General features: G+C 56.3%; 1 protein-coding gene across 1 annotated transcript in view; it reads right to left on the bottom strand.

Annotated features, from left to right (window-relative positions):
- The window catches only part of LOC129207274 (protein AHNAK2-like), a 28,355-nt gene continuing 4,248 nt past the window's right edge, over positions 1-24,107 (bottom strand). The window contains exon 6 of the mRNA XM_054827958.1: positions 1-24,107. Within this exon, the coding sequence (XP_054683933.1) occupies positions 990-24,107 (23,118 nt within the window). The 3' untranslated portion in view covers positions 1-989.

The raw sequence follows: 24,107 nt of genomic DNA on the forward strand, positions 1-24,107 counted from the left end.
TTATTCATATGATGAGTTTATTGTGAATTAATAATACAGTGTTTCAATGATACACGTGAAGGCTGTCACATACATACTCTGTTTTCGTTGTGCACTTGAGAGAAGCATTAATATAAACAAAGAAGTAAATAATTATATACATCTCCTTTCCCAGAAAATCTTTGAAGCAATGCCACCAGTGTGGTAGATCACTCTGTGCCTTTAACTATCCAGTAAATATATACATTAACATTTATTTATCCACATTTTAATAATTATTCTTCGTCAGCATGTTTTATTTTGGTATCTTAAAAATGTGAATTAGTTATATGTTTTTGGTCTTGAATTTATTCTGTTGGTTTTTTAAAAATTCTTTTACGGCTAAATATGACCCACCAGAATAACCAAAAAATGAGAAGAGAGGAAGGGGTAAAGCGTTAGTCTCTCTAAACTAGTATTTTTTTATTATTTTGCATTGTAAAATGTTTGTGGAATATACATATTACCTTAGCTGAAATAAAGAAAAATATTTTAATAAGAAAGCAAAAGCAGGTCAGAAAGGTCCAAAATCTAAACAGGTAAGTATAGTTCTCATAGTACTAGTTTATACTCCGTTCCGCAAACAATCTATAATCTAAACGTGATCAATGTGTTTTTGAGAAGCCTATTTAACAAGTCTTTTTGCTATCATCAAAATTTTCAGTAATTTACTTTCATGGTTCAGGTATCTTTGCAGACTTTGCTAAAACTATGGGCTCCTCTGTACCTGTAGAAATTGTTGCCTTTGGGGCAGATTTGAAGAAATCAGTATTTTTATTAGTGCACAGTACAGCACATCCATGTAGTTGAAAATTTAAGTGTGCTAAATTCTGTTCAACTGTTTTCATAAATATCAGCTTTGGGTTTTGTTTAATTTTCAGTTACTAGAATATTAAGAAAATATTTTTTTCAGTACATGTAGATTATTTTATTTTCATTATTTTCATTGAGGGTTGCAAAAAAACCAATTTTCATTTGGTTGTATCTCCAGGAAAATTAGATTGACCATCTTTTTCTTCCTCCAACAAGATTAGTTCAGTTCTTGCTGAAGATGTCACGATAGTTCGAGAAACTGGAACATTAGATGAGGCCCCATCAGTTTCAGCTTTTTCACCCTCTGTTTCTTTAGGTGATAAGCTTTCTTGTGCATCAAAAAATACATCAGGTTTATCTGATGGGCTATCTTCATCGGAGATTCTTCCCTCTTTATGACCTGTCTCCTCTTTGTCAACAGCCTTAGCCTTTTTAGAAGGAGATGTGAAACCAAGCTTGGGAAATCTAAACCATCCAGTTTTTTCAGTTTGCTTAGAAGTTTCATTGTCTGATGTGTCAGCAGGTTTCACATCTTCTGGAACTGATTTTTTTACTTCTGTTTTTGAGTCTGTGCTCGTTTCATCACCAGATGATGAAAAGCCAATAGTTGGAAGCCAAAATTTGAATCTTCCAGGAGATCTTTTACTATCAGTCTTTTCTTTTTCACCGGTTATGTCTTCTTCTTCATCTTCTAGTGCTTCAGCTGCATTCTCATCTTTAGAGAGAGGACCTGCATTTATGCCCTCTGGTGACTTATCAGGATGACTCTCTTCAAGTTTACTGGAAGGCTTTACTTCAATAGCAAATGTTTTTACCTTTGACAAACTTACTTCTCCACTAGATTCTTTAGTCTCACTGTGTGGTTTGTCAGACAGTTTAAGCTCAGCACTGCCAATACTTTGTGCTGCTACTCCAAAGCTTTCATCAGCACATTTATGTTTGCTCACTGATACATCTTCTGTCGAATATGGCTGCTGGACTAGCACTTCTAAGTTGCTATGTGATTCAGGCAACTTCACCTTGAGCAATGAGAATCCCAAAGTAGCAGTTTTGACTTCTGATGAGAGAATCTCTGATTCTTTCAGTATTTCAGTAGTGTAAATCTCACACCTTTCAATAGCAACATGTTCAGGTTCTACTTTCTCACTAACTTCTTGGCCCTCTACATATGACCAATGAATGTCTTGCCCTGCATTTGAAAGGGAGGACTCTATGGTAGTAGTCATCTGTGCTGTTTTAATGTCAGGTTCAGTGAGTGTTAGAATTTTGCTTTTTGCCTTTTGAATACCACTCTCTAGAGCTTCTGGTGTTTCTTCATGGACAGCAGAGCTTGCTTGCAGTTGCACTACTTCAATGTCAGTACTAGATCCCTTTGGATCTGTTACCACTTTTGACATTGAAACATGAGCTTCAGTTGGGAGAGCTTCGAAAGTGAATCTTGGTATTTTTAGTTTGGGAATTTTTATATTTACTTCTGGGCCACCTTGTGATTTGTCCACTGTTGTTCTGGCAGACATTTCCGAATGATCTAGAGCTGAACTTTTCAGGCCAATGGATCCTTCTGATTTTTGAAACTGCATTTCTGCTGTGCCCAATTCTGGTTTAGATATTGAATCAGTTTCTGACTTTGGCAAATTGATATCATCTTCAAAAACCTTCACTTCTGAATGCAACACTCCAAACTTTGGGATCTTAAACTTGTATGTTTTAATTTTACTTGTTTCTTCTCTGTCTTCTACTTGCACTTTCACCTCTGCAGACATGTCCTTTTCAACACTTTTCACTTGAGGTTTCATTTCAGGATCTACTGTAGCAATTTTAACATCCATTTTCACTCCTGGAACTTCTACCTTTAGATCTTCCAGCTTAGCTGTAACATAAGCACCATCTTCTGATCCCTTTGTTGTAGACCGTTCAAGTGTAGACCTTTTTAATTGACTTCCTTCACTGTCTTTTCCTATAATTTTCATCTCATCCTTTATCTTTCCTTCTTTAATTACTGCCTCTTGATCTTGAATATCTAGCTCTTCCTTTGGAAGACTAACACCTATTTTCTCCTGTGTTGCATCCAGAGTAATTTCAGCTGATGATGGTTTACATCCTATTTCTGAAGTCTCTAACTTAGTGGAACTTTCTACCTTTGAGACCTGTATATTCTGTGATTTGACTTTATGCTCTTGAACAGTCAGAGTACACGTAGGAAACCTATTTGTTAAACTGTTGTCTTTGTCAATTTCTGAAGCAGTTAGGTATGATTTAAACAATTCTGCTGAAGACACTGTGAATTCGGAAGTATGTGGTTTTTGTCCTTCAGCACTGTGCTTAACTACATCTGCGTAAGTTTCAGTTTTTGGAATATTCACTCTACTGTCTGTTCTTTCTGGGGACAATGAAATATCTCCTTCCATCTTTGGCAAGCTAACATCAGAACTCTTCACAGAATCTCCTAATTTTGGAATCCCTTCTTTTCCAATAGTTATTTCAGCAACTGCATGTGGTAATGAGAAGGTATTTTCAGGAATACTTGTTTCAGTTTGTACTTTGGCAGAGAGAATGCCTGCCTGAATTTTTTCCATACTTCTTTCAACATCAGCATCACCTTTTTTTTCCTTTAAGGATGTCCTGCCAAATGCAGGTATTCTGAATTTTGGCATTTTAAACCATCCCTGATGTTCTTCAGTCTGAACTTCTTCAGCTTTTATTTCATGTTCTTCTTTTAATTCGATTTCTTTCTCTTCAAGGCTCTCAATAGCTCCCTCTGTCATTGGTTTAGACACTGTCTGGGGGCTTATGTCCACCTTTGGAGCTTCCATGCCAGCTGTCAGAACTTGGGGCATTTTCGTGGTACAAACATAAACACCTACTCCAGGATCTGACACATTAGATGTAAGTTCTGATGCTGGAACTCCCACAGCAATGTCAGCAATTTCATTTGTAATTTTTAGCTGGGGTAGCTCAGCTTCTATTTTTGGAGAGCTAATCTCTGTCTCTGGGCCCTTCCCTTTTGTTAAAGAGATTCCAAACTTTGGCTTCTGGAATTTGGGCATTTTAATCTTCCCTTCAGGACCTTCCAACTTCATCTTTCTTCCATCCACAACTGATGATCTTTCTTTTACTGTTTCTGGGCTCCTCAGTTCAGTTGAAGCTTGTCCTTTGGGGAACTTAATACCTGTTTTATGAATCTTATCTTCATCGGTAGAACTCAATTTTAGGACAACCTGTTGAAAACTCCCCTCTGAGGGAGGCTGAGCAGCATCAACCTTTGCTGAGCTGACTCCCACGTCAGTTTGGGAGGCTCCAGTTTCTATTTTGGAAAACTCTAGAGTGGGGATCTTAACATCAGCCAGTTTTATGCTTATTTGTGTTCCTTCTTCTGTCCTTTCAGAATGACTTTTTTCTATATCAGGTATCTGTATGGAAGCATCACACTCTCTCTCTGTTTTAGGAATAGCAGCACCAGCTTCAGCTTTTGGTGAATGTGTCTGAGATTTGGGAACCTTGATCTTGGAGAGTGAAATTTTAGGCATGACAAATTGAGGCTTTTTAATTGGACTTTTTTGTTCAACTTTTCCTGCAGATATGTCCAGATCAAGGGCTGGCTCAGTACCTTGATCATCAGTTAGAGTTCCTCTGACTTCTGTGTCAATTCTGCCTGACATTACACCAAGTTTATGATCTTCCAAATTTGCTCCAGAATCTGCTTTAACACTTGCTTCCTTCTTTGGTGACCAACTGAAGGATGGCAGTTTGAATTTTGGCATTTTGAAATGTCCTTCCTTTTCTTCTCCATCTCCATCTTGCTTTATTTCCCCTTTGATTTTTAGTGCTGCATCTGAATCCTGAATATCACTGTCTGGTTTTGGAATAGAAATGTCAGCTGATGGGAGGTGAGCATCAGCCTCTGCTGCCTTATTGTCAGCTTTGGTCATTTTGACTTTAGGGCTGTAAATTTCTGATCCTGTACCACATTCCACCTCCAAATGTGGTGCTTCAACAGCAATGTCAGCTATTTCAACCATTGCTTTTAGTTGGGAAACCTTGACTTCTGATTTGGATTGGCTGACCTCGCTTTCTGGCCCTTTCCCTTTAGAATGTATAATACCAAACTTTGGCATTTGGAATTTAGACATTTTTGGTTTCCCTTCAGGACCTTCAATTTTCATTTCAACGTCACCCACAGCAATTTCACTTGATGTGCTTTCAACACTTATGTCAGGAATCTTCACCTCAAGGGAGCCTTCAGTTATCATCTTAATATCTGAGGTGGAGAGGCTGGCATTAGCAGCAGCTGATTTCAATGTCAGGTCATCTTCTTCACATGTAGGAAGTATGACCTCACCTGTAGGCATGCTAATATCCATCTCTATTTTGGGAGCCTTGACTTCTGGTTTGGAAAATTCCAAAGCTGGGACTGTAACTTTTGGCACTTCCATGCCCATTCCTGCCCCTTCTCCACTACTCCCTTTCTCAGATTTCCCTACTGAAACACCTTCTTTTTCTTCTTTGGGACCACAAACGTCAGTTTCCAGCATGGGCAGAGGGACATGGACTTTCTGACCCTTCATTTTAGGAAATGAGATCTTTGGCATGCTAAATTGGGACTTCTTGTTTCTGCCCTTTTCACCATCTTTTTCTGTTGATGTATCAAATTCCTCATGAATGTATTGATTCTCAGGGGTAGGAAATGTTAATTCAGATTCTGTGTCTCCAGGTAAAGTAGATAAAGTGGGTTCTTCCAGATGTGCCTCAACTTCAGAAGAAGCAATAGCTTCTTTCTTTGGTGACCAATGAAATGAAGGCAGTTTGAATTTTGATGTTTTAAATTTGTTTTCTTTCTCCTCACTGTCCTTCTCTCCTGAAACTACTTCCTGTTCTGCCTTGCTCTCTAAATCTGGGCCATGGATATCCACTTCTAATTTTGGCACAGTAACTTGCATTGATGGGAGACTGACATCACACTTCGGTGAATCCAGAACAACTTCAGGTGAAGGCTTGTGCATCTTTATATCTAATTTGGCATCAGGAATCTGAGTTGGTTTCTCAGTATCAGTATCAGTCAGATTAGATGTCATCTTTCCCTTGGAAATTTCAGTTTCCATTTTGGAACCAACATCACTTTCTGATAGTTTTCCCTTAGACCATGAAATTCCAAATTTTGGTTTTCGGAATTTAGGAATTTTAACTGTAAACTCTGTGTCACTCACATCTATTTCAGCAGCTGGTGTTTTCTCTCCTGGCTTCAGACTTCCTTGCTCAACAGAACCATCGTCCTTTAAAATTTCAAAATCTGTTACTGAAAGATTCTCATGAGCAAGAGATGATAATTTTGATTCAGATTCTGCAAGATTAATTTCATATTTAGTAAGAGTAATATCCCCTTTTGGTAACAGGGAATCCTGTGCACTTTTAGAAGAACCAATATCGACTTTAGAGAAACCCAAGCTAGGAATTCTGAATTTAGTATTTTTAGAGCCACTATCTCCCATATTATCAGGAAGAAGTTTAGATTCAACACTGCCTGAAAGATGAGCAGGAGTTTCCTCTGTTACTGAACCACAAAGAGTTTCTGACACTGGCACTTCAAATCCATACTTACTCTGTGCCTGAGATTTAGAACATTTAGAAAGGGAAACCTTGGGCATTCTGAATAGGGAAGTTTTAGCTTTACACATCTCATCCTCTTTTCCAGAGGAGGAAGATGTTACAACTTGAAAACTAGGCGCTTGGATCTCGGCCGCGGGCAGGGTCACGTTGACTTCGGCGGTTCCCGAGGGCACCGTCACTTGGGGCTCCTTGAGGCTGACGTCCGCATCAGCGGCCACGGTGCCCTTGGCCTCTCTGCTGCTGGACCAGCCAAAGGAAGGCATGCCGAACTTGGGCATCTTGAACTTGCCGTCCTTGGTCTTCGCGGCCTCCTTCTCTGGGGCTTTTGCTTCCCCTTCGAGGGTGAGGGCCGCCTCGGGCGCCTGCAGGTCGACGCTGGCCTTGGGAAGGGTGACGTCGATGGACGGGAGGCTGACGTCCACCTTGGGAGCTTTGATGTCAGCTTTGGGCATTTTGAGGGAGGGCTTCTCCACCTTCCAGCCGGCCCCTTCGGCCTTGGCGCCGGGGACGTCGGCTTTGAGGGCCAGCGCGGGGCCCTCCCCTGCAGCCGTCACGGTGGCGGAGGGGAGCTCGACCTCTGCGGCGGGCAGGCTGACCTCGACTTCCAACCCTTCCGCCTTGGGAGGCGACACTCCGAATTTGGGCTTGTCGAACTTGGGCAACTTGAACTTCCCTTTCAGGCCCGCGGCTTCCGGCTCGGCGCTGTCAAGCGAGCCTTCGCCAGAGGGCACCTTGAGGTCTATCTCGGGTGCCTGGAGCTCGAGGGAGCCTTCGACAGAGGGCAGCTTGGTGTCGGGGGCCGCAATGCTGATGTCACCGGTGCCGGCCTTGAGGTCTGCCTCTGGGAGGCTGGCGTCGACTTTGTGCAGGCTGACGTCTGCGTCCAGTTTGGGAGCCTTGACGGTCGGCTTGGAGAAGACCACGCCGGGCACCTTGACTTTCGGCATGTGTATTTTCATGCCGCTGCCCTCAACTTTGCCGGCAGCCACCTCCAGGCCGCCTTCGGCGTCGGGGCCCTGCACGGCGACTTCGCCCTCCGGGACTTCGGCCTGGGCTTTGGGCAGAGAGACCTCCGCCTTTGGCAGGCTGACCTGCACGTGGGGAGCTTTGACTTTGGGCAGCTTGACGCTGGGCATCTTGACGTCGGGCATCTTGAATCGACCTTTCTCGCCGTCTCCTCCGGCGGCCGTCTCGACGGTCACCTCCACGCCGGGCGCTTGGATCTCGGCCGCGGGCAGGGTCACGTCGACTTCGGCGGTTCCCGAGGGCACCGTCACTTGGGGCTCCTTGAGGCTGACGTCCGCATCAGCGGCCACGGTGCCCTTGGCCTCTCTGCTGCTGGACCAGCCAAAGGAAGGCATGCCGAACTTGGGCATCTTGAACTTGCCGTCCTTGGTCTTCGCGGCCTCCTTCTCCGGGGCTTTTGCTTCCCCTTCGAGGGTGAGGGCCGCCTCGGGCGCCTGCAGGTCGACGCTGGCCTTGGGAAGGGTGACGTCGACGGACGGGAGGCTGACGTCCACCTTGGGAGCTTTGATGTCAGCTTTGGGCATTTTGAGGGAGGGCTTCTCCACCTTCCAGCCGGCCCCTTCGGCCTTGGCGCCGGGGACGTCGGCTTTGAGGGCCAGCGCGGGGCCCTCCCCTGCAGCCGTCACGGTGGCGGAGGGGAGCTCGACCTCTGCGGCGGGCAGGCTGACCTCGACTTCCAACCCTTCCGCCTTGGGAGGCGACACTCCGAATTTGGGCTTGTCGAACTTGGGCAACTTGAACTTCCCTTTCAGGCCCGCGGCTTCCGGCTCGGCGCCGTCAAGCGAGCCTTCGCCAGAGGGCACCTTGAGGTCTATCTTGGGTGCCTGGAGCTCGAGGGAGCCTTCGACAGAGGGCAGCTTGGTGTCGGGGGCCGCAATGCTGATGTCACCGGTGCCGGCCTTGAGGTCTGCCTCTGGGAGGCTGGCGTCGACTTTGTGCAGGCTGACGTCTGCGTCCAGTTTGGGAGCCTTGACGGTCGGCTTGGAGAAGACCACGCCGGGCACCTTGACTTTCGGCATGTGTATTTTCATGCCGCCGCCCTCAACTTTGCCGGCAGCCACCTCCAGGCCGCCTTCGGCGTCGGGGCCCTGCACGGCGACTTCGCCCTCCGGGACTTCGGCCTGGGCTTTGGGCAGAGAGACCTCCGCCTTTGGCAGGCTGACCTGCACGTGGGGAGCTTTGACTTTGGGCAGCTTGACGCTGGGCATCTTGACGTCGGGCATCTTGAATCGACCTTTCTCGCCGTCTCCTCCGGCGGCCGTCTCGACGGTCACCTCCACGCCGGGCGCTTGGATCTCGGCCGCGGGCAGGGTCACGTCGACTTCGGCGGTTCCCGAGGGCACCGTCACTTGGGGCTCCTTGAGGCTGACGTCCGCATCAGCGGCCACGGTGCCCTTGGCCTCTCTGCTGCTGGACCAGCCAAAGGAAGGCATGCCGAACTTGGGCATCTTGAACTTGCCGTCCTTGGTCTTCGCGGCCTCCTTCTCCGGGGCTTTTGCTTCCCCTTCGAGGGTGAGGGCCGCCTCGGGCGCCTGCAGGTCGACGCTGGCCTTGGGAAGGGTGACGTCGACGGACGGGAGGCTGACGTCCACCTTGGGAGCTTTGATGTCAGCTTTGGGCATTTTGAGGGAGGGCTTCTCCACCTTCCAGCCGGCCCCTTCGGCCTTGGCGCCGGGGACGTCGGCTTTGAGGGCCAGCGCGGGGCCCTCCCCTGCAGCCGTCACGGTGGCGGAGGGGAGCTCGACCTCTGCGGCGGGCAGGCTGACCTCGACTTCCAACCCTTCCGCCTTGGGAGGCGACACTCCGAATTTGGGCTTGTCGAACTTGGGCAACTTGAACTTCCCTTTCAGGCCCGCGGCTTCCAGCTCGGCGCCGTCAAGCGAGCCTTCGCCAGAGGGCACCTTGAGGTCTATCTCGGGTGCCTGGAGCTCGAGGGAGCCTTCGACGGAAGGCAGCTTGGTGTCGGGGGCCGCGATGCTGATGTCGCCGGTGCCGGCCTTGAGGTCTGCCTCTGGGAGGCTGGCGTCGACTTTGTGCAGGCTGATGTCTGCGTCCAGTTTGGGAGCCTTGACGGTCGGCTTGGAGAAGACCACGCCGGGCACCTTGACTTTCGGCATGTGTATTTTCATGCCGCCGCCCTCAACTTTGCCGGCAGCCACCTCCAGGCCGCCTTCGGCGTCGGGGCCCTGCACGGCGACTTCGCCCTCCGGGACTTCGGCCTGGGCTTTGGGCAGAGAGACCTCTGCCTTTGGCAGGCTGACCTGCACGTGGGGAGCTTTGACTTTGGGCAGCTTGACGCTGGGCATCTTGACGTCGGGCATCTTGAATCGACCTTTCTCGCCGTCTCCTCCGGCGGCCGTCTCGACGGTCACCTCCACGCCGGGCGCTTGGATCTCGGCCGCGGGCAGGGTCACGTCGACTTCGGCGGTTCCCGAGGGCACCGTCACTTGGGGCTCCTTGAGGCTGACGTCCGCATCAGCGGCCACGGTGCCCTTGGCCTCTCTGCTGCTGGACCAGCCAAAGGAAGGCATGCCGAACTTGGGCATCTTGAACTTGCCGTCCTTGGTCTTCGCGGCCTCCTTCTCCGGGGCTTTTGCTTCCCCTTCGAGGGTGAGGGCCGCCTCGGGCGCCTGCAGGTCGACGCTGGCCTTGGGAAGGGTGACGTCGACGGACGGGAGGCTGACGTCCACCTTGGGAGCTTTGATGTCAGCTTTGGGCATTTTGAGGGAGGGCTTCTCCACCTTCCAGCCGGCCCCTTCGGCCTTGGCGCCGGGGACGTCGGCTTTGAGGGCCAGCGCGGGGCCCTCCCCTGCAGCCGTCACGGTGGCGGAGGGGAGCTCGACCTCTGCGGCGGGCAGGCTGACCTCGACTTCCAACCCTTCCGCCTTGGGAGGCGACACTCCGAATTTGGGCTTGTCGAACTTGGGCAACTTGAACTTCCCTTTCAGGCCCGCGGCTTCCAGCTCGGCGCCGTCAAGCGAGCCTTCGCCAGAGGGCACCTTGAGGTCTATCTCGGGTGCCTGGAGCTCGAGGGAGCCTTCGACGGAAGGCAGCTTGGTGTCGGGGGCCGCGATGCTGATGTCGCCGGTGCCGGCCTTGAGGTCTGCCTCTGGGAGGCTGGCGTCGACTTTGTGCAGGCTGATGTCTGCGTCCAGTTTGGGAGCCTTGACGGTCGGCTTGGAGAAGACCACGCCGGGCACCTTGACTTTCGGCATGTGTATTTTCATGCCGCCGCCCTCAACTTTGCCGGCAGCCACCTCCAGGCCGCCTTCGGCGTCGGGGCCCTGCACGGCGACTTCGCCCTCCGGGACTTCGGCCTGGGCTTTGGGCAGAGAGACCTCCGCCTTTGGCAGGCTGACCTGCACGTGGGGAGCTTTGACTTTGGGCAGCTTGACGCTGGGCATCTTGACGTCGGGCATCTTGAATCGACCTTTCTCGCCGTCTCCTCCGGCGGCCGTCTCGACGGTCACCTCCACGCCGGGCGCTTGGATCTCGGCCGCGGGCAGGGTCACGTCGACTTCGGCGGTTCCCGAGGGCACCGTCACTTGGGGCTCCTTGAGGCTGACGTCCGCATCAGCGGCCACGGTGCCCTTGGCCTCTCTGCTGCTGGACCAGCCAAAGGAAGGCATGCCGAACTTGGGCATCTTGAACTTGCCGTCCTTGGTCTTCGCGGCCTCCTTCTCCGGGGCTTTTGCTTCCCCTTCGAGGGTGAGGGCCGCCTCGGGCGCCTGCAGGTCGACGCTGGCCTTGGGAAGGGTGACGTCGACGGACGGGAGGCTGACGTCCACCTTGGGAGCTTTGATGTCAGCTTTGGGCATTTTGAGGGAGGGCTTCTCCACCTTCCAGCCGGCCCCTTCGGCCTTGGCGCCGGGGACGTCGGCTTTGAGGGCCAGCGCGGGGCCCTCCCCTGCAGCCGTCACGGTGGCGGAGGGGAGCTCGACCTCTGCGGCGGGCAGGCTGACCTCGACTTCCAACCCTTCCGCCTTGGGAGGCGACACTCCGAATTTGGGCTTGTCGAACTTGGGCAACTTGAACTTCCCTTTCAGGCCCGCGGCTTCCAGCTCGGCGCCGTCAAGCGAGCCTTCGCCAGAGGGCACCTTGAGGTCTATCTCGGGTGCCTGGAGCTCGAGGGAGCCTTCGACGGAAGGCAGCTTGGTGTCGGGGGCCGCGATGCTGATGTCGCCGGTGCCGGCCTTGAGGTCTGCCTCTGGGAGGCTGGCGTCGACTTTGTGCAGGCTGATGTCTGCGTCCAGTTTGGGAGCCTTGACGGTCGGCTTGGAGAAGACCACGCCGGGCACCTTGACTTTCGGCATGTGTATTTTCATGCCGCCGCCCTCAACTTTGCCGGCAGCCACCTCCAGGCCGCCTTCGGCGTCGGGGCCCTGCACGGCGACTTCGCCCTCCGGGACTTCGGCCTGGGCTTTGGGCAGAGAGACCTCCGCCTTTGGCAGGCTGACCTGCACGTGGGGAGCTTTGACTTTGGGCAGCTTGACGCTGGGCATCTTGACGTCGGGCATCTTGAATCGACCTTTCTCGCCGTCTCCTCCGGCGGCCGTCTCGACGGTCACCTCCACGCCGGGCGCTTGGATCTCGGCCGCGGGCAGGGTCACGTCGACTTCGGCGGTTCCCGAGGGCACCGTCACTTGGGGCTCCTTGAGGCTGACGTCCGCATCAGCGGCCACGGTGCCCTTGGCCTCTCTGCTGCTGGACCAGCCAAAGGAAGGCATGCCGAACTTGGGCATCTTGAACTTGCCGTCCTTGGTCTTCGCGGCCTCCTTCTCCGGGGCTTTTGCTTCCCCTTCGAGGGTGAGGGCCGCCTCGGGCGCCTGCAGGTCGACGCTGGCCTTGGGAAGGGTGACGTCGACGGACGGGAGGCTGACGTCCACCTTGGGAGCTTTGATGTCAGCTTTGGGCATTTTGAGGGAGGGCTTCTCCACCTTCCAGCCGGCCCCTTCGGCCTTGGCGCCGGGGACGTCGGCTTTGAGGGCCAGCGCGGGGCCCTCCCCTGCAGCCGTCACGGTGGCGGAGGGGAGCTCGACCTCTGCGGCGGGCAGGCTGACCTCGACTTCCAACCCTTCCGCCTTGGGAGGCGACACTCCGAATTTGGGCTTGTCGAACTTGGGCAACTTGAACTTCCCTTTCAGGCCCGCGGCTTCCGGCTCGGCGCCGTCAAGCGAGCCTTCGCCAGAGGGCACCTTGAGGTCTATCTCGGGTGCCTGGAGCTCGAGGGAGCCTTCGACGGAAGGCAGCTTGGTGTCGGGGGCCGCGATGCTGATGTCGCCGGTGCCGGCCTTGAGGTCTGCCTCTGGGAGGCTGGCGTCGACTTTGTGCAGGCTGATGTCTGCGTCCAGTTTGGGAGCCTTGACGGTCGGCTTGGAGAAGACCACGCCGGGCACCTTGACTTTCGGCATGTGTATTTTCATGCCGCCGCCCTCAACTTTGCCGGCAGCCACCTCCAGGCCGCCTTCGGCGTCGGGGCCCTGCACGGCGACTTCGCCCTCCGGGACTTCGGCCTGGGCTTTGGGCAGAGAGACCTCTGCCTTTGGCAGGCTGACCTGCACGTGGGGAGCTTTGACTTTGGGCAGCTTGACGCTGGGCATCTTGACGTCGGGCATCTTGAATCGACCTTTCTCGCTGTCTCCTCCGGCGGCCGTCTCGACGGTCACCTCCACGCCGGGCGCTTGGATCTCGGCCGCGGGCAGGGTCACGTCGACTTCGGCGGTTCCCGAGGGCACCGTCACTTGGGGCTCCTTGAGGCTGACGTCCGCATCAGCGGCCACGGTGCCCTTGGCCTCTCTGCTGCTGGACCAGCCAAAGGAAGGCATGCCGAACTTGGGCATCTTGAACTTGCCGTCCTTGGTCTTCACGGCCTCCTTCTCCGGGGCTTTTGCTTCCCCTTCGAGGGTGAGGGCCGCCTCGGGCGCCTGCAGGTCGACGCTGGCCTTGGGAAGGGTGACGTCGACGGACGGGAGGCTGACGTCCACCTTGGGAGCTTTGATGTCAGCTTTGGGCATTTTGAGGGAGGGCTTCTCCACCTTCCAGCCGGCCCCTTCGGCCTTGGCGCCGGGGACGTCGGCTTTGAGGGCCAGCGCGGGGCCCTCCCCTGCAGCCGTCACGGTGGCGGAGGGGAGCTCGACCTCTGCGGCGGGCAGGCTGACCTCGACTTCCAACCCTTCCGCCTTGGGAGGTGACACTCCGAATTTGGGCTTGTCGAACTTGGGCAACTTGAACTTCCCTTTCAGGCCCGCGGCTTCCAGCTCGGCGCCGTCAAGCGAGCCTTCGCCAGAGGGCACCTTGAGGTCTATCTCGGGTGCCTGGAGCTCGAGGGAGCCTTCGACGGAAGGCAGCTTGGTGTCGGGGGCCGCGATGCTGATGTCGCCGGTGCCGGCCTTGAGGTCTGCCTCTGGGAGGCTGGCGTCGACTTTGTGCAGGCTGATGTCTGCGTCCAGTTTGGGAGCCTTGACGGTCGGCTTGGAGAAGACCACGCCGGGCACCTTGACTTTCGGCATGTGTATTTTCATGCCGCCGCCCTCAACTTTGCCGGCAGCCACCTCCAGGCCGCCTTCGGCGTCGGGGCCCTGCACGGCGACTTCGCCCTCCGGGACTTCGGCCTGGGCTTTGGGCAGAGAGACCTCTGCCTTTGGCAGGCTGACCTGCACGTGGGGAGCTTTGACTTTGGGCAGCTTGACGCTGGGCATCTTGACGTCGGGCATCTTGAATCGACCTTTCTCGCCGTCTCCTCCGGCGGCCGTCTCGACGGTCACCTCCACGCCGGGCGCTTGGATCTCGGCCGCGGGCAGGGTCACGTCGACTTCGGCGGTTCCCGAGGGCACCGTCACTTGGGGCTCCTTGAGGCTGACGTCCGCATCAGCGGCCACGGTGCCCTTGGCCTCTCTGCTGCTGGACCAGCCAAAGGAAGGCATGCCGAACTTGGGCATCTTGAACTTGCCGTCCTTGGTCTTCACGGCCTCCTTCTCCGGGGCTTTTGCTTCCCCTTCGAGGGTGAGGGCCGCCTCGGGCGCCTGCAGGTCGACGCTGGCCTTGGGAAGGGTGACGTCGACGGACGGGAGGCTGACGTCCACCTTGGGAGCTTTGATGTCAGCTTTGGGCATTTTGAGGGAGGGCTTCTCCACCTTCCAGCCGGCCCCTTCGGCCTTGGCGCCGGGGACGTCGGCTTTGAGGGCCAGCGCGGGGCCCTCCCCTGCAGCCGTCACGGTGGCGGAGGGGAGCTCGACCTCTGCGGCGGGCAGGCTGACCTCGACTTCCAACCCTTCCGCCTTGGGAGGCGACACTCCGAATTTGGGCTTGTCGAACTTGGGCAACTTGAACTTCCCTTTCAGGCCCGCGGCTTCCAGCTCGGCGCCGTCAAGCGAGCCTTCGCCAGAGGGCACCTTGAGGTCTATCTCGGGTGCCTGGAGCTCGAGGGAGCCTTCGACGGAAGGCAGCTTGGTGTCAGGGGCCGCGATGCTGATGTCGCCGGTGCCGGCCTTGAGGTCTGCCTCTGGGAGGCTGGCGTCGACTTTGTGCAGGCTGATGTCTGCGTCCAGTTTGGGAGCCTTGACGGTCGGCTTGGAGAAGACCACGCCGGGCACCTTGACTTTCGGCATGTGTATTTTCATGCCACCGCCCTCAACTTTGCCGGCAGCCACCTCCAGGCCGCCTTCGGCGTCGGGGCCCTGCACGGCGACTTCGCCCTCCGGGACTTCGGCCTGGGCTTTGGGCAGAGAGACCTCTGCCTTTGGCAGGCTGACCTGCACGTGGGGAGCTTTGACTTTGGGCAGCTTGACGCTGGGCATCTTGACGTCGGGCATCTTGAATCGACCTTTCTCGCCGTCTCCTCCGGCGGCCGTCTCGACGGTCACCTCCACGCCGGGCGCTTGGATCTCGGCCGCGGGCAGGGTCACGTCGACTTCGGCGGTTCCCGAGGGCACCGTCACTTGGGGCTCCTTGAGGCTGACGTCCGCATCAGCGGCCACGGTGCCCTTGGCCTCTCTGCTGCTGGACCAGCCAAAGGAAGGCATGCCGAACTTGGGCATCTTGAACTTGCCGTCCTTGGTCTTCGCGGCCTCCTTCTCCGGGGCTTTTGCTTCCCCTTCGAGGGTGAGGGCCGCCTCGGGCGCCTGCAGGTCGACGCTGGCCTTGGGAAGGGTGACGTCGACGGACGGGAGGCTGACGTCCACCTTGGGAGCTTTGATGTCAGCTTTGGGCATTTTGAGGGAGGGCTTCTCCACCTTCCAGCCGGCCCCTTCGGCCTTGGCGCCGGGGACGTCGGCTTTGAGGGCCAGCGCGGGGCCCTCCCCTGCAGCCGTCACGGTGGCGGAGGGGAGCTCGACCTCTGCGGCGGGCAGGCTGACCTCGACTTCCAACCCTTCCGCCTTGGGAGGCGACACTCCGAATTTGGGCTTGTCGAACTTGGGCAACTTGAACTTCCCTTTCAGGCCCGCGGCTTCCAGCTCGGCGCCGTCAAGCGAGCCTTCGCCAGAGGGCACCTTGAGGTCTATCTCGGGTGCCTGGAGCTCGAGGGAGCCTTCGACGGAAGGCAGCTTGGTGTCGGGGGCCGCGATGCTGATGTCGCCGGTGCCGGCCTTGAGGTCTGCCTCTGGGAGGCTGGTGTCGACTTTGTGCAGGCTGATGTCTGCGTCCAGTTTGGGAGCCTTGACGGTCGGCTTGGAGAAGACCACGCCGGGCACCTTGACTTTCGGCATGTGTATTTTCATGCCGCCGCCCTCAACTTTGCCGGCAGCCACCTCCAGGCCGCCTTCGGCGTCGGGGCCCTGCACGGCGACTTCGCCCTCCGGGACTTCGGCCTGGGCTTTGGGCAGAGAGACCTCTGCCTTTGGCAGGCTGACCTGCACGTGGGGAGCTTTGACTTTGGGCAGCTTGACGCTGGGCATCTTGACGTCGGGCATCTTGAATCGACCTTTCTCGCCGTCTCCTCCGGCGGCCGTCTCGACGGTCACCTCCACGCCGGGCGCTTGGATCTCGGCCGCGGGCAGGGTCACGTCGACTTCGGCGGTTCCCGAGGGCACCGTCACTTGGGGCTCCTTGAGGCTGACGTCCGCATCAGCGGCCACGGTGCCCTTGGCCTCTCTGCTGCTGGACCAGCCAAAGGAAGGCATGCCGAACTTGGGCATCTTGAACTTGCCGTCCTTGGTCTTCGCGGCCTCCTTCTCCGGGGCTTTTGCTTCCCCTTCGAGGGTGAGGGCCGCCTCGGGCGCCTGCAGGTCGACGCTGGCCTTGGGAAGGGTGACGTCGACGGACGGGAGGCTGACGTCCACCTTGGGAGCTTTGATGTCAGCTTTGGGCATTTTGAGGGAGGGCTTCTCCACCTTCCAGCCGGCCCCTTCGGCCTTGGCGCCGGGGACGTCGGCTTTGAGGGCCAGCGCGGGGCCCTCCCCTGCAGCCGTCACGGTGGCGGAGGGGAGCTCGACCTCTGCGGCGGGCAGGCTGACCTCGACTTCCAACCCTTCCGCCTTGGGAGGCGACACTCCGAATTTGGGCTTGTCGAACTTGGGCAACTTGAACTTCCCTTTCAGGCCCGCGGCTTCCAGCTCGGCGCCGTCAAGCGAGCCTTCGCCAGAGGGCACCTTGAGGTCTATCTCGGGTGCCTGGAGCTCGAGGGAGCCTTCGACGGAAGGCAGCTTGGTGTCGGGGGCCGCGATGCTGATGTCGCCGGTGCCGGCCTTGAGGTCTGCCTCTGGGAGGCTGGCGTCGACTTTGTGCAGGCTGATGTCTGCGTCCAGTTTGGGAGCCTTGACGGTCGGCTTGGAGAAGACCACGCCGGGCACCTTGACTTTCGGCATGTGTATTTTCATGCCGCCGCCCTCAACTTTGCCGGCAGCCACCTCCAGGCCGCCTTCGGCGTCGGGGCCCTGCACGGCGACTTCGCCCTCCGGGACTTCGGCCTGGGCTTTGGGCAGAGAGACCTCCGCCTTTGGCAGGCTGACCTGCACGTGGGGAGCTTTGACTTTGGGCAGCTTGACGCTGGGCATCTTGACGTCGGGCATCTTGAATCGACCTTTCTCGCCGTCTCCTCCGGCGGCCGTCTCGACGGTCACCTCCACGCCGGGCGCTTGGATCTCGGCCGCGGGCAGGGTCACGTCGACTTCGGCGGTTCCCGAGGGCACCGTCACTTGGGGCTCCTTGAGGCTGACGTCCGCATCAGCGGCCACGGTGCCCTTGGCCTCTCTGCTGCTGGACCAGCCAAAGGAAGGCATGCCGAACTTGGGCATCTTGAACTTGCCGTCCTTGGTCTTCGCGGCCTCCTTCTCCGGGGCTTTTGCTTCCCCTTCGAGGGTGAGGGCCGCCTCGGGCGCCTGCAGGTCGACGCTGGCCTTGGGAAGGGTGACGTCGACGGACGGGAGGCTGACGTCGACGGACGGGAGGCTGACGTCCACCTTGGGAGCTTTGATGTCAGCTTTGGGCATTTTGAGGGAGGGCTTCTCCACCTTCCAGCCGGCCCCTTCGGCCTTGGCGCCGGGGACGTCGGCTTTGAGGGCCAGCGCGGGGCCCTTCCCTGCAGCCGTCACGGTGGCGGAGGGGAGCTCGACCTCTGCGGCGGGCAGGCTGACCTCGACTTCCAACCCTTCCGCCTTGGGAGGCGACACTCCGAATTTGGGCTTGTCGAACTTGGGCAACTTGAACTTCCCTTTCAGGCCCGCGGCTTCCAGCTCGGCGCCGTCAAGCGAGCCTTCGCCAGAGGGCACCTTGAGGTCTATCTCGGGTGCCTGGAGCTCGAGGGAGCCTTCGACGGAGGGCAGCTTGGTGTCGGGGGCCGCGATGCTGATGGCGCCGGTGCCGGCCTTGAGGTCTGCCTCTGGGAGGCTGGCGTCGACTTTGTGCAGGCTGACGTCTGCGTCCAGTTTGGGAGCCTTGACGGTCGGCTTGGAGAAGACCACGCCGGGCACCTTGACTTTTGGCATGTGTATTTTCATGCCGCCGCCCTCAACTTTGCCGGCAGCCACCTCCAGGCCGCCTTCGGCGTCGGGGCCCTGCACGGCGACTTCGCCCTCCGGGACTTCGGCCTGGGCTTTGGGCAGAGAGACCTCTGCCTTTGGCAGGCTGACCTGCACGTGGGGAGCTTTGACTTTGGGCAGCTTGACGCTGGGCATCTTGACGTCGGGCATCTTGAATCGACCTTTCTCGCCGTCTCCTCCGGCGGCCGTCTCGACGGTCACCTCCACGCCGGGCGCTTGGATCTCGGCCGCGGGCAGGGTCACGTCGACTTCGGCGGTTCCCGAGGGCACCGTCACTTGGGGCTCCTTGAGGCTGACGTCCGCATCAGCGGCCACGGTGCCCTTGGCCTCTCTGCTGCTGGACCAGCCAAAGGAAGGCATGCCGAACTTGGGCATCTTGAACTTGCCGTCCTTGGTCTTCGCGGCCTCCTTCTCCGGGGCTTTTGCTTCCCCTTCGAGGGTGAGGGCCGCCTCGGGCGCCTGCAGGTCGACGCTGGCCTTGGGAAGGGTGACGTCGACGGACGGGAGGTTGACGTCCACCTTGGGAGCTTTGATGTCAGCTTTGGGCATTTTGAGGGAGGGCTTCTCCACCTTCCAGCCGGCCCCTTCGGCCTTGGCGCCAGGGACGTCGGCTTTGAGGGCCAGCGCGGGGCCCTCCCCTGCAGCCGTCACGGTGGCGGAGGGGAGCTCAACCTCTGCGGCGGGCAGGCTGACCTCGACTTCCAACCCTTCCGCCTTGGGAGGCGACACTCCGAATTTGGGCTTGTCGAACTTGGGCAACTTGAACTTCCCTTTCAGGCCCGCGGCTTCCGGCTCGGCGCCGTCAAGCGAGCCTTCGCCAGAGGGCACCTTGAGGTCTATCTCGGGTGCCTGGAGCTCGAGGGAGCCTTCGACGGAAGGCAGCTTGGTGTCGGGGGCCGCGATGCTGATGTCGCCGGTGCCGGCCTTGAGGTCTGCCTCTGGGAGGCTGGCGTCGACTTTGTGCAGGCTGATGTCTGCGTCCAGTTTGGGAGCCTTGACGGTCGGCTTGGAGAAGACCACGCCGGGCACCTTGACTTTCGGCATGTGTATTTTCATGCCGCCGCCCTCAACTTTGCCGGCAGCCACCTCCAGGCCGCCTTCGGCGTCGGGGCCCTGCACGGCGACTTCGCCCTCTGGGACTTCGGCCTGGGCTTTGGGCAGAGAGACCTCCGCCTTTGGCAGGCTGACCTGCACGTGGGGAGCTTTGACTTTGGGCAGCTTGACGCTGGGCATCTTGACGTCGGGCATCTTGAATCGACCTTTCTCGCCGTCTCCTCTGGCGGCCGTCTCGACGGTCACCTCCACGCCGGGCGCTTGGATCTCGGCCGCGGGCAGGGTCACGTCGACTTCGGCGGTTCCCGAGGGCACCGTCACTTGGGGCTCCTTGAGGCTGACGTCCGCATCAGCGGCCACGGTGCCCTTGGCCTCTCTGCTGCTGGACCAGCCAAAGGAAGGCATGCCGAACTTGGGCATCTTGAACTTGCCGTCCTTGGTCTTCGCGGCCTCCTTCTCCGGGGCTTTTGCTTCCCCTTCGAGGGTGAGGGCCGCCTCGGGCGCCTGCAGGTCGACGCTGGCCTTGGGAAGGGTGACGTCGACGGACGGGAGGCTGACGTCCACCTTGGGAGCTTTGATGTCAGCTTTGGGCATTTTGAGGGAGGGCTTCTCCACCTTCCAGCCGGCCCCTTCGGCCTTGGCGCCGGGGACGTCGGCTTTGAGGGCCAGCGCGGGGCCCTCCCCTGCAGCCGTCACGGTGGCGGAGGGGAGCTCGACCTCTGCGGCGGGCAGGCTGACCTCGACTTCCAACCCTTCCGCCTTGGGAGGCGACACTCCGAATTTGGGCTTGTCGAACTTGGGCAACTTGAACTTCCCTTTCAGGCCCGCGGCTTCCGGCTCGGCGCCGTCAAGCGAGCCTTCGCCAGAGGGCACCTTGAGGTCTATCTCGGGTGCCTGGAGCTCGAGGGAGCCTTCGACGGAAGGCAGCTTGGTGTCGGGGGCCGCGATGCTGATGTCGCCGGTGCCGGCCTTGAGGTCTGCCTCTGGGAGGCTGGCGTCGACTTTGTGCAGGCTGATGTCTGCGTCCAGTTTGGGAGCCTTGACGGTCGGCTTGGAGAAGACCACGCCGGGCACCTTGACTTTCGGCATGTGTATTTTCATGCCGCCGCCCTCAACTTTGCCGGCAGCCACCTCCAGGCCGCCTTCGGCGTCGGGGCCCTGCACGGCGACTTCGCCCTCCGGGACTTCGGCCTGGGCTTTGGGCAGAGAGACCTCCGCCTTTGGCAGGCTGACCTGCACGTGGGGAGCTTTGACTTTGGGCAGCTTGACGCTGGGCATCTTGACGTCGGGCATCTTGAATCGACCTTTCTCGCCGTCTCCTCCGGCGGCCGTCTCGACGGTCACCTCCACGCCGGGCGCTTGGATCTCGGCCGCGGGCAGGGTCACGTCGACTTCGGCGGTTCCCGAGGGCACCGTCACTTGGGGCTCCTTGAGGCTGACGTCCGCATCAGCGGCCACGGTGCCCTTGGCCTCTCTGCTGCTGGACCAGCCAAAGGAAGGCATGCCGAACTTGGGCATCTTGAACTTGCCGTCCTTGGTCTTCGCGGCCTCCTTCTCCGGGGCTTTTGCTTCCCCTTCGAGGGTGAGGGCCGCCTCGGGCGCCTGCAGGTCGACGCTGGCCTTGGGAAGGGTGACGTCGACGGACGGGAGGCTGACGTCCACCTTGGGAGCTTTGATGTCAGCTTTGGGCATTTTGAGGGAGGGCTTCTCCACCTTCCAGCCGGCCCCTTCGGCCTTGGCGCCGGGGACGTCGGCTTTGAGGGCCAGCGCGGGGCCCTCCCCTGCAGCCGTCACGGTGGCGGAGGGGAGCTCGACCTCTGCGGCGGGCAGGCTGACCTCGACTTCCAACCCTTCCGCCTTGGGAGGCGACACTCCGAATTTGGGCTTGTCGAACTTGGGCAACTTGAACTTCCCTTTCAGGCCCGCGGCTTCCAGCTCGGCGCCGTCAAGCGAGCCTTCGCCAGAGGGCACCTTGAGGTCTATCTCGGGTGCCTGGAGCTCGAGGGAGCCTTCGACGGAAGGCAGCTTGGTGTCGGGGGCCGCGATGCTGATGTCGCCGGTGCCGGCCTTGAGGTCTGCCTCTGGGAGGCTGGCGTCGACTTTGTGCAGGCTGATGTCTGCGTCCAGTTTGGGAGCCTTGACGGTCGGCTTGGAGAAGACCACGCCGGGCACCTTGACTTTCGGCATGTGTATTTTCATGCCGCCGCCCTCAACTTTGCCGGCAGCCACCTCCAGGCCGCCTTCGGCGTCGGGGCCCTGCACGGCGACTTCGCCCTCCGGGACTTCGGCCTGGGCTTTGGGCAGAGAGACCTCCGCCTTTGGCAGGCTGACCTGCACGTGGGGAGCTTTGACTTTGGGCAGCTTGACGCTGGGCATCTTGACGTCGGGCATCTTGAATCGACCTTTCTCGCCGTCTCCTCCGGCGGCCGTCTCGACGGTCACCTCCACGCCGGGCGCTTGGATCTCGGCCGCGGGCAGGGTCACGTCGACTTCGGCGGTTCCCGAGGGCACCGTCACTTGGGGCTCCTTGAGGCTGACGTCCGCATCAGCGGCCACGGTGCCCTTGGCCTCTCTGCTGCTGGACCAGCCAAAGGAAGGCATGCCGAACTTGGGCATCTTGAACTTGCCGTCCTTGGTCTTCGCGGCCTCCTTCTCCGGGGCTTTTGCTTCCCCTTCGAGGGTGAGGGCCGCCTCGGGCGCCTGCAGGTCGACGCTGGCCTTGGGAAGGGTGACGTCGACGGACGGGAGGCTGACGTCCACCTTGGGAGCTTTGATGTCAGCTTTGGGCATTTTGAGGGAGGGCTTCTCCACCTTCCAGCCGGCCCCTTCGGCCTTGGCGCTGGGGACGTCGGCTTTGAGGGCCAACGCGGGGCCTTCCCCTTCAGCTGTCAGAGTTTGAGAGATGTCTTCGTTTTCCTTTGATGATATACTGAATTTATCCTGTTTTATTTCAATAGCAGGTTTGTTAATGAGTATTTCTCTGTCTGTCTCTTCGAAATGTTTTTCCGTTGAGGAAGTTTTTACTGTTAGTGTTCTTAGACTCGGTTGCTCGAGTTCTATTAATTTTCTCATATGCTTGTCCTTGATATTTTCTTTGTAGATCCCAATTTCAATTTCAGCACTTGGAATCTGTATTCCTTCTGTTGATACTCTTATGTCTGGTTTTGCATCATCTTCCACTGATGGCCCTTTTCCTTCCCTGTCACTTACTTGGGTTTCAGTTTGCCCTGCCTCATCCTTTGTAGTTGCCCACGTAAATGTAGGTAATTTCAACTTCGGTAGTCTGAATTTGCTCTCTTTTACTTCTATATCCTTTTCTCCTGTCTTCATGCCAGTGTCCATCTTCAACATTTTATTACTCATGGGCATGCCGTCGTCTTCTGTCTGTTCCTTTTTTACAGTATCTACTGCTTCAACTGTGCTTTCTTCTGTTGATATTTTCTGGTCTGCCTTAGGTGTTTTTGTCATTTTGAACGTTGGTATTTGTATTTTCCATGTAGATGCTTCTGATTCTGCATCAGGCATATGAGGTTTCAGATCTAAATTCCTGCCATCCTCTGAACTTATTTCAGCAGTTTTTTCAGGTACTGAATGTGGAATATCACTTCCCGGTTTTGTTGTTTCAGTCTGTGGCTCTTTTCTTTTGTGCATTGAAATCCCAGATTTTGTTTTCTGAATCATTAGTATTTGTGTGTCGTCTTCTGCTTGTTTTTCTCCTGTTTCCACTGTGTCAGATTTTGTGTGTAATTCTGCTTTAGCAATGCCTATTTCTAGACCTTTTACTTGTATAGATCCTTGTGCTTTGTGACCCATCATGTCTATGTTAATTCCACTTTCTCCTTCTGTTTTATCTGCTTTTCCTTTCTGTTTCTTTTTTCGGGACTTTGATGAGGGTTGTGGTGTTTGTTTAGTTGGGCTTTCTTTCAGATCAGTTGTTTCTAAACTGGGCTTTGATATCTGTGTTGTTATAGCTGGTGCTTCAGGTATAGTAAATTTTGATGTTGATTCCTTGTCTTTTTCAACACTTATTTCAACTTCAGGGCTTTTTTTTGCCTGAGATGGAATGCCATTTTTCATATCTTTTAAGTCTTTTGGTAAAGTTTCATGTAGTTCCTCTGTTTTAATTTCATAAGCAGGAGATGTGGTATATTCAACAGTTAGTATTTCGGGATTTTCCAAGCTGGTATCTTCTTTACGTATTTTTTCTCTTTCAGATAACAGCGTAGTTTTTATTTCTTTTTTTTGCTTGTCTTGTGTTTCTGGTTTGGATCTGTGCATTTTGAATCCAATGCTAGGGAACTTCAGTTTCTTTTGGCTTCCTTTTTTTTGTTTGATAGGGACTTCTTGTTGAAATTGAGATTCTGTGTCTGTGCTTGTAGGGGAAATATCCTGTATAGCAGGCTCATATGCATCTGAGGTACTATGAGATCTTCTGTGCCCCAGTATTTTTTTATTTTTGATTGACTGGAATTTTGGCCACGATAATCTATCTTTTTTAGGTCTCTTGCTTCTTCCTACCCTCTGGCTTACAATTAATGTTTCCCTGTCTTCTTCTGCAATGGCTTTTCCTGAAACATGCAGTGTTTCTTCAGGAATGCTCTCACTGAGCTCTTTTTG

Source organism: Grus americana, chromosome 5 (genome assembly GCF_028858705.1).
Source record: "Grus americana isolate bGruAme1 chromosome 5, bGruAme1.mat, whole genome shotgun sequence".
Taxonomy (NCBI): Eukaryota; Metazoa; Chordata; class Aves; order Gruiformes; family Gruidae; genus Grus; species Grus americana.